This window comes from Bactrocera latifrons, unplaced genomic scaffold (assembly GCF_001853355.1).
Source record: "Bactrocera latifrons isolate USDA-ARS-PBARC rearing strain unplaced genomic scaffold, ASM185335v1 scaffold_252, whole genome shotgun sequence".
NCBI lineage: Eukaryota > Metazoa > Arthropoda > Insecta > Diptera > Tephritidae > Bactrocera > Bactrocera latifrons.
The window spans coordinates 337329-347943 of record NW_017536097.1 but is presented as its reverse complement, the minus strand read 5'-3'; the positions used below and the strand labels follow the sequence as shown (position 1 = coordinate 347943).

At 36.9% G+C, this 10615-nt stretch overlaps 1 protein-coding gene across 4 annotated transcripts in view; it reads left to right on the top strand.

Annotated features, from left to right (window-relative positions):
- LOC108969454 (protein trachealess) overlaps window positions 1–8217 on the top strand; it is a 36844-nt gene extending 28627 nt beyond the window's left edge. For 2 of the 4 annotated variants that reach the window (XM_018934178.1, XM_018934176.1), the window contains 9 exons: window positions 893–1128; window positions 1584–1651; window positions 2463–2751; window positions 2933–3054; window positions 3409–3468; window positions 4652–4845; window positions 5971–6077; window positions 6150–6297; window positions 6362–8217. In XM_018934178.1, the coding sequence (XP_018789723.1) occupies window positions 893–1128; window positions 1584–1651; window positions 2463–2751; window positions 2933–3054; window positions 3409–3468; window positions 4652–4845; window positions 5971–6077; window positions 6150–6297; window positions 6362–7766 (2629 nt within the window). In that variant the 3' untranslated portion in view covers window positions 7767–8217. The remainder of the gene's footprint in view (window positions 1–892; window positions 1129–1583; window positions 1652–2462; window positions 2752–2932; window positions 3055–3408; window positions 3469–4651; window positions 4846–5970; window positions 6078–6149; window positions 6298–6361) is intronic. The other 2 variants (XM_018934180.1, XM_018934177.1) reach the window with 1 other exon arrangement.
- Window positions 8218–10615: the final 2398 nt, after the last annotated feature.

The window sequence follows — 10615 nt, the reverse complement described above, 5'->3', positions numbered from 1 at the left end:
GGTGTTAATACTGATTCGAAGATAATCGAAATTATCTACGACTTCGAAGTTGTAACTGTCAACAAGAGATATTTCGTCTTGCCCTCGTTCACCACCAGACCCATTTACTTAGCTTTCTTATCCATTCTGGAGAAAGCATAACTAACGGCGCGTTGTTAAGCCCAATGATGTTAATATCGTCAGTATACGCCAGTAGCTGTACACTCTTATAGAAGATTCTTGGTTTAGTTCCACAGGCTCGAATGTGCAAATGTATCTTGTATCAGCTGTTGCTCCTATCAATCAGAGTCCAATAGAAATGTGGGTTTAAATGAAAAGTGTTTTTCCAGAGCTCTATAAATATTTGCCAATAGTAGTACTGTAAGTCGCATTTATGTTAAATTTCATGTCAAAATATTCATCAGTGTTTGAGATACGTGTCGTTTTATGAGCTGCTAAAAGTGAGTTTTTCGTTTTTTGCGATGTCGAAATTTGTTGAGCAAAGAATTTGCATTAAATGATCATTTCGCCAAAAAATCAACCCATATCGTTCCGCAACCACCGTATTCACCTGATCTGGTGAAGCTCAAAAGACCGCTCCGGGAACACCGTTTTTATACGATAGAGGAGATTCAAGCCGCAGCGAAGACGGAACTGAAGGCCAWCCCGGAAAGTGACTACAACCAGTGTTTCGAAGATTGGAAAAGTAAATAAAGAATTTTCAAAATAAATACAATGTCACCTTATTTTTTGGGYTTTTTGCAATGTCCTACGAGAGTAATCGAGCGGTGCGGCGATGCATTACCGGTAATGCATGAGAAAGTTAAATTATACACACTTACATAGACATACTAGAATCTTAGTGAATGCTTATTTAAAAGCTAAAAACAAATTCTGCAACTTATATTTATAGGATTCTCGAACTACGGAAGGAAAAGTCGCGAGACGCAGCAAGATCTCGACGTGGCAAGGAGAACTATGAATTCTACGAATTGGCGAAAATGCTTCCTCTACCTGCGGCTATAACAAGCCAATTGGATAAGGCTTCCATTATAAGACTGACAATAAGTTATCTGAAATTAAGAGATTTCTCTGGACAGGGCGATCCACCATGGACTCGAGAGCAGTCGAGTAGTAGCAAATTAAAAAGTAAGTTGCTTTTTTAAAATGTTAAGGCGTCTGATATCTACAAGTATYTGAAACCAGAAAAATAGTACATTGTAGAAAGTACTAATTCAGCCAACTAAACTAGAGGAGWGATTTTTCCTTGATTTTAAAAGGCAAAGAAATCCGAAAAAAACTTCATTTTATTACAATATATTTTTTCTTATAACTAAACAACATAATTATAATTATTTTCTTCTGATTCGAAAAATTTGATCTTAAATAGTTTACAGTTGTCAAAATCTAAAATAAAAATTTCAAAAAAACGCAAACGTTTTAGCCAATACTGTATATATGCATATACGCATATACTATATATAATCTCATKATCATCCCACTTCGGATGGTACGTTCGAGTTCAAGTTAATCCTTAAAAGCTCTTGGCCTTATCGCTTTTCATACAATAATGTATTAATTACGAACTTATTTATTTTCATCAGGTGCTGCAATTCGCCGTAGTCCTGCCGTMGATTTATTTGAGCAACATCAAGGCACACACATATTACAGGTATGTATGGATATGTTCACAAATTTAATTGCAAGCAAATTGGTWTAGTCAAAATAATTGTTTGTCTTGTCGGTAGGAATGTGTTTTTARTAACTACATCATAGCTATGTTAAATGCTTAATACTAAGTCAACAACAGTAGCCGRCTAAAAATTTTAAACTCACGCACATTACTTTAAGAATGAAATATCTATGAAGTACCATATACATATTTATACCCTGAACAGGGTATATTAAGTTTGCCACGAAGTTTGTAACACGCAGAWGGAAGCGTCGGAGGCCGTATAAAGTATACATATATAAATGATCAGTATGTTGAGCTGAGTCGATTTAGCCATGTCCGTCTGTCTGTCTGTCCAGCCGTCTGCCCGTCCGTCTATCCGTCTGTCTGTATATWTACGAACTAGTCCCTCAGTTTTTAAGATATCGTTTTGAAATTTTGCAAACGCCATTTTCTTTTCAAGAAGCTGCACATTTGTCAGAACTGCCGATATCGGACCACTATAACATATAGCTGCGAGACAAACTGAACGATCGGAATCAAGTTCTTGTAGGGAAAGCTTTCACATTTGACAATGTATCTTCACAAATTTTGGCACAGGTTATTTTCTAGGGCAACAGTGTAATCTCCGAAAAAATTGTTCAGATCGAATTAMTATAGCATATAGCTTCCATATAAACTGAATACATAGTTACTAAAAGAAATGCACCTGTGAACGCTATATTAGCTACGGTGCAGCCGAAGTTAACGTTTTTTCTTGTTTTATTTCCAATTGTAAATATATTTTCGTTTTTTCATTTTTTATTTCTAGTCACTAGATGGATTTGCATTAGCTGTTGCGGCCGATGGACGATTTCTGTACATATCGGAAACGGTATCTATTTACTTAGGCCTCTCACAGGTAGAAATGACAGGAAGTAGCATATTCGACTACGTTCATCAGAGCGATCACGCAGAAATTGCCGAACAACTRGGGTTAAGCTTAACCAATGGTGGCATTGCAGCTGGTGGCAACGGTAGTGGTACAACTGGACTAGCGTCCCCCACATCGGGAGCGTCAGACGACGGTGTTGGTACACATGGAACGAATAACCCTGATGGTGAGTATGCTAAGCAGCATTTCTAAAAAGTTCGTTGAACCGAATAAAAGCATATGTATTTGCATTTGTACTTATGTATGTATGTACTATAATGCTTGTAAATATATACAAATATTCTAYAAAGATACAAGTCACAAATACTTGTTTACTAATATACCACAACTGTTGTCGCATATTTCAGTATCTGCACAAATGACCGTGTCCTCCACCAGCGGATACAAAGGCTACGAGCGATCGTTTTGCATTCGAATGAAATCGACACTCACCAAACGAGGCTGCCATTTCAAATCCTCCGGCTATAGGGTATGTACAAGCACACAAGCAAATATATCTCTACATAATTCTATATACATATGTATTTATTATGTGTATTTACTATATAATAACACAGGCTAATATAACATACATATGTATGTACTGTAGTGAAATTGACACTGAAATACATAAGAGGCTCCCCCTTTCCCGTTTAGTAAGTAGCTTTAGAGTTTTTGTTCTCTTTCCTTTAATAATCTATATGCAATTTTGGCATTGAGTAGAGTTGTTACTTTTAAGTTATTTTCGCTGAGGTCAAAAACAATGAGGCAAACTTTAAAGTGAAATGAATTATATCTACATATTTATATTTCACCATCCCATTACCCGCTTATGTATCTGCAGGCAAACGATCAATCGGTCAGTGGTGGTAAAAATGGTAAACCAACGGGCACGAATTATTCGGTACGTATCAATTCAAATCAGGGGCAAATTTGGCTCCATTTGTTTCTCTTTTGAGAGTAATTGATTTCCTTATACATACATACATATGTGTACATTAGAAGTCCACTAGCTCTATATATATGTATATATAACCGAAATGTGAAGTAGTGCATGCCACTTTTCGTTGATTTGAATATAAATTTTACTAACTTCTTTCTTTTTTTGTCGGTTGCTTATTGATCAGCTGTGTGATCAATTGTACACCCCTTGGCATACATATGACAAGCTTTGTATGCCGCACAATACATTTTCTAAAAGGGTGAAGTACGCCTTAATTCCTTACATACATACATATAATCGAAATATAACAAAAAAACGTGAAACCGTTAGTATTTACCAAAGTCCCAATGTTGAAAGTCAACACCATTTCTTATGTCTGACTAACATTTAGTAAGAAGTAGTAAATTGGTTTGCGAAATATTTGGTTTGATTGATCAGTTTGAATGTGGACAGGCTATCAATTATTATTTGTAGCGTTGAAATTTGATTTTTCCTTTTTCATCTTTAACTTTAAAATTATTGTTTTCGACGTAGGCATTTTCTCTTTCTATAATTTCGCTCCGAAAAATCACTGATTTGAAATTTGACAAAATGGGGGCAGTTTGAACAAAAAGTATCGAATTTGTCGACAGTTTTTCGTAAAAAAAAAAATAAGAAGATTTCAAAAAAAAAAACAAAAGCTTCCATAGCGAGGTAGAGAATGACGTTAAAATGTTCTCTCCGATTTGGAACTTTATATCTCCAAAACACTTCCTTTAAGAATGAAAACCGTTTCGAAAAACATCATTCTGAGAAAAACGCGTTTAACAATTGGAGTCGCTATTCACCGATTTTTGGTAAATTTCACACTAAGTCGTTCCCTTATGTATGTACATATGTGATAACGCATAAGCTAGATGTTAGGGCTATACTTCTAGTTTTGAGGAAAATAAGTATACTTTTACATACATATGTGCGTATGTATATGCACATATTCACCTTACTTAATACTCCTACATACAAGTAATTTCGCACAGGGCGTTCATACGAAATATGTAGTCTCATTTTGCTTTTTATTTTAACAAAACTTTAATAATAWACAATTTTCATTAAAAATTATCTAATATTTTCCCAACTTGTAAATTTATTTTCTATTCTGATACAGGTAGTTTTGCTATTGTGCAAGCTGCGACCGCAATATACGTTCTCACATACACGAAAATCTCAGCCTCCTTTGTTGGGCATGGTCGCTCTAGCGATTGCCTTGCCACCTCCTTCCGTTCATGAGATACGTCTGGAATGCGACATGTTTGTAACCCGCATCAATTTCGATTTTCGAATAGCACACTGTGAGCCACGGTAAGTTGGAGAATGCATGTTTGCTTGTTACTTATTAAAATTAGTGCTATATATGCAAATTTATATAATTATATATTACATTCATATGCAACACATGTATATAAGGTGATCCATTTCGAGGTTCCCTACTTAAAAAAACACAGAAAGTTCAAATTTAATGGTGAATGTTTATTACCATTCGAAAGATCATTCTTTGGCATTTATATTTTTGAAGATTACCTGCGACCGCGACTCAGACGGTCCATCCGTTGAGCTCATTTTSGAAGACTCATTCGAGGGTTTCGACTGGTAACTGGCGTTTCAGTCGAAACGSCATTGTYSGCATAGACTTCAGACTTTACAAATCTCCATAGAAAAGGGTCTAACGGTGTGATAACATACGTTCTTGGTGGCCAATCGACCTACCCAAAACTTGAAATTATCTCCTCAATGAAGTGTTTTCTAATAAATTCATTGACTGATGCGATGTGCAGTAAATGGCACCGTCTTGTTGAAACCAAATGTCGCCTAGATCACGAGCTTCAATTTCAGGTATCAAATAGTCGGTTATCATTGCACGATAACGGTCGCCACTGACAGTTACGTTCTCACCGGCATCGTTTTTGATGAAATATGGACCGACGATTCCACCGGCCCGCAAACCACACCAAACCGTTTTTTTTTTTTCAGAATAAAATGACAGCTCTTGAATGTCTTCARGTTGCTCCTCGTCCTAAAAGCGGCAATTCTACTTGATTACATACCCATTGATCCAGAAATGGGGCTCTCTGATAAATAGAATCTTCTTGGAACTTTTCAAGACCCATAGAGCGAAGCGGAATCACCTAAGAAGGTCGAGAGGCTTCAGTTTTTGCACAAGCTGTATTTTGTACGCTTTCAATTTAAGATCGTAACGTAAAATCCGTCAAGTCGTTTCATATGTCAGTCTGAATTGCTCCGAACGGCGCCGAATCGACTTTCCACGGTCTTCGTGTACACTCTCRGCTACGGCTGCTATATTTTCTTCACTACGTGTTGAACGTGATCGTTATATGTTCATATATAAGTATAGAGAAATTGCATGCATCTTTAGAAAATATATACTGTAATGGTTAACACTTAACTTGAATTTTCCAATCTATAAAGGGTGTCTGATTTGCTCGACTACAACCCCGAAGATCTTGTCAACAAGAGTATGTACAACCTATGTCATGCTGAGGATGCCATTCGGTTACGAAAAAGTCATATGGATCGTAAGTCCTTATCTTCGTATATCAATTTTGCTTTTGCATACTCACTTTTGCTTATGCCCTTTTCAATTCCAGTTATAGAAAAAGGTCAAGTTCTCACGGGGTACTTTCGACTGATGAACAAGAACGGTGGCTACACTTGGTTGCAAACCTGCGCAACGGTAGTTTGCAGTACAAAGAATGCTGACGAACAAAATATAATTTGCGTCAACTATGTTATTAGGTATGTTATTAGAATCACCAAATGCCGAGAAATTCAAAGTTTCTAATTACCTTAAATATTGCAGTAATCGAGAAAACGAAAATCTCATATTGGACTGCTGCCAGATGGAACCTAGTGTGGATTGTATTAAACACGAAGAGCTTGTGAGTGACAAGAACTCTGGTTCGCCTAACAGTGATGCCGCACCCGAAGGACAAGCCGGTGTTGGTGGCAATGCRAAAGACTCAACACCCAAGGCTGATGGTGATGGACACAACCAACGTTCTCGTGGACGGGGTACAAATTCCACTGTTAATACGAATTCTAGCAACTTAACTTTAGTTAAAGATAGTCCTAATTCTGTAAGTGTGGAGTTGGAAAACGGGACGAGTTCTTTACCTACAACTGTGGCCACACCAGCAGCAACCCCTACCACAACAACAAAACGCAAACGAAAAACCAAAGCATCGCTGCAAATCGAAGAGAACACGGACGTAAACACAATTAATGTTTCGGACACGGATACTCAACCGCAAACGAAAATACCTACTATAGAAAGGGAAGTGCCACGCAGCCGTTTGCCGTCAACAGTAGAACAAATCCCACAGCAGCCGCAGCAAGCGCATATTTCCCAACAACAACAGACGCAACAACAGATACAGCAGTCACAACAACAGCAAGCGCATTCTGAGGCTTCCGTGAAGGATTTGGAAAATGCTATGACAAAACACTTGCCCTCACCCGGTATAAATAGTGGCGATGCGGCGGTAATTGCCACAGATTTTAGCACAGACGCGCTATTAAAACAACAGCAACAAAACGAGAAGAGTAGCACTATACAATGGATCGGTGCGCCACACTATCAACAACCAGCGCAAATGCCTGCCACCGCGCTGCTGCGGCAACTTTATGCAAATCGAGAAAGCGTCATAAGAGCTACAGCACGTCAAACGCCGACGGGCGTCTTTTACGGTGACCAACAGGGYGGACCTTTGCCCACTCCACCAGGCAGTGAGTCGTCCTATGACAATCACCAATATCTACAACTTCATCCCGCCCATCCACAAAAGTCCTCTTCAGATGCATTCACAAACTTGGTATCCACATATGGTGGTTACCACACCTCTATCGATTATCATAATGCTATGACTCCGCCTAGTTCAGTATCTCCGCGTGACAGCAACAATACCATAAATGCAACCAAAGCAACCTCTCACAACAGTAACGGCTATGATTACACGGACTCACTCCGTGTTCAGTATTCAGCACCGAATAACGCCGGCGAAAGTAGTGGCACACCTGCACTACCGCTCAAGCCACAGCCATACTCGGCCGCAACGGCCACCATGCACCATCCCCACCCAAGTACCGACGCATCCAGCATTACATACGGCAACTTAGATCAATCACAATACTTTCCACCACATTCCAGCTTTCATTTATATCATAAAGGTACACCACCCAGTGGYTGGTACTCGACACCATCATAGGTCAGCCTTCAGAACTGCAATTTGCAGCAACAGTGGGCAACTCAGAAAGAWGAAGAACTGCATCCAAAGGAAAGTTGGGATATCGTTGGAGCACTTGGAAAGGTTGCCAGAATGTTCTTCAGTGCCCGTAGGGGTAATTAAAGAGATTGCGGTACTACTAACTCGAAAGAAAATTGCCTTGCTTGTGAAACTCACGCATGCAGCGCGGAATATAGCGGCCCAACTTAACAGTAGCGTAATATGGTTCATACATACTTATGCAAATGCAAGTATGACCAATAGAATGTAAGGAAAAAATTCTTTTTCACACTATCGTTCGAAAAGTTGTACACTTCTTCATTTCTGAAAACTTACGTGGTCGTTACGAAATATTATTATGTGTACTTACATACATACATAYATAATTTTACATATTTTGAATGACCATACATACCTATACATACAAACGGATATACCTGTGAGTGTATGTATGTATATGTGTATGTACATATATGCTTCGACTAATAACTTTTGGGAAATTCTAAATTTTTTGCATTAAATACATTATGTCTTRAAGCGTACGAATATGGTACATGCATATATGTAGGTATGTGCAACCTTATGCATGTAACTCGACCTTTGAATATTAGAACTATTTAAACATTTATTTTTAGTTAGAAAGACGTTAATCGGCTTCGTAGAGCTATAAACTCTTCGAAGTATAAATAGTTTATACACATGTACATATTTTACTGTTAAATTTTGTTTTTCTTTCCATTTGAATTTGGCTTTTTTCATACATTTCACTGTAACATGAATATTAAGAAAATCTGTAATAAAAAATAAATAATAAAATTGTAAGTAATATATGAATATGAGCACATGACACATTTGTACATTTCAGAATTTAAAATATTTATAAAATGAAATATGTGAATCAGCTAAAATTGTATATTTTTCGGATGCTATAACGTTATAACTAAGGAAATACTCGAAATGAACAATTTCCAATTATCAATGGAGAACAAATAACCAATTGCTTATATAAGACTTAGATAGTGTGCCAATAATGCAAAGACAAAAATATTATAAATTTAAGAACTTAGAAGTGCATTTTGTATTGTTATTAATTATTTAAGCTACATACTAGCGGTTTACTTAAACGTTTATATACAATTAAGGACAGATATCTGCATGTCGCAAATACAACCCTATTGACATACATATCAATAATTTTTGAATTTTGTTTCTCTTCCCGTGATGGAAGTGCACATTCCTTGCAAGTTTTGTGAATTAGTGCAATTATATGTATATTGTGGATGTATGTATGTGTATATGTACATTTGTWTACAAATGCAAGCATACTTGTGTATATGTGTATAATATATACCACCGCTCAATTTCAAATCCCATTCGATTCCCACSGCCCATTCCCAAACTTATTTCGTTCAAATGATTTTGCAACTGTTAAGACGAATGCAAGTTGGCCTGTAAATACCTACAGTATATACATATGTACACACATACATGTACATATACACTTATACCTATATAAAATATAATTCGATTGTGTGTGCATACATTTGGAGCCAGTTAAAGTAAAATAGGTAAAAAATATAGGTGGATTTGGAAAATAATAACTGCACATACATACATATACTTAAATAAAATAAATGGAAAAATTATATAAAATTACCTTAGTATCATAAAGAAGTCTCGTGCAAAAGCAATAAACTGATTTTAAGTAAGTACACACTCATTTTTTACATACATACATATGTATGTAATTAAATGCCCCAACACGACCAGTCCTCGTAATCGGACAACTTTAATAACTCCAGAGTAGAATTTAGCGGGAAACTATATAATTTTGCACTTGCAACTCAAAATCGTTTTCTTCGCGGAGTGGCCCTTTTGATGGAAATAATGTATAACTTTTAACTGTTGGGGTTTCCGAAGTTTCCAACCAACTCAACTCATGGTATAGCGTACCCCCCGGMCAGCAATGGACATGGACATATTGCGGAATCAACGTTCTAAAACCAATCATTGTTTCTATATTATGGGCAATATTCTTAAAATTCCCTGAAAAAATTAGGTTGTTTCTCTTGTTCAAAATGCAAAAATCCTATACCGAAATATGTAAAGCCATGAGAGCCACGGTAGAGGAGTACCGTGTACCATGTATGAGAGCACCCATTGCAGAATCTAGCGATATATGAACAGCTGATTCGGTCAATTTTGTTGTGAATAACCATTGTGAATTGGCGCACCTTCTGCATTCATTCTTAAAGTAACTGTAASAAATTTTTATTATTTAAATAGCAATTATAAAATTTAAGAGAAATTATAAAATCTATTTAAAACTTAGCTTTCTCAACAATTTAACGACGAAATATGCCTTTATATAAAATGACAGCCGGCAAAGGGTTACCATTATTTTTTGCGTGTCATTGCACGAGAGTAAACATGGGTTTTGGTCTGATATATTTCACAGCAATTGCAAATAATTTTCTGCGTGTGTTTGTTATTGTGCCAGTGCACCAATAGCAAATATCTGCAATTCGTGCTCCCTGCAAGGATTTTGCAAGAGCAAGAGAATACCCCTATAGTTTCGGTCCGACATATTTTACAGCCATTGTAAACATTTTTCTGCGTGTGGTTGTTGTTGTGTCATTGCTCCAATGAGAAAATTCTAAACTTCGTGCACAGGGCAATGGTTTTGCAAGAGCATGAAAATCCCCTTATGGTGTTTAAATCCTTATTGGCAACATGCAATCTATTATATTATTAAGGGGTTATCGACGAATTTCTTAACAATCGATAGCAACACGACGATTTCAATTTCCTATATCAAACCGAACAGCTGT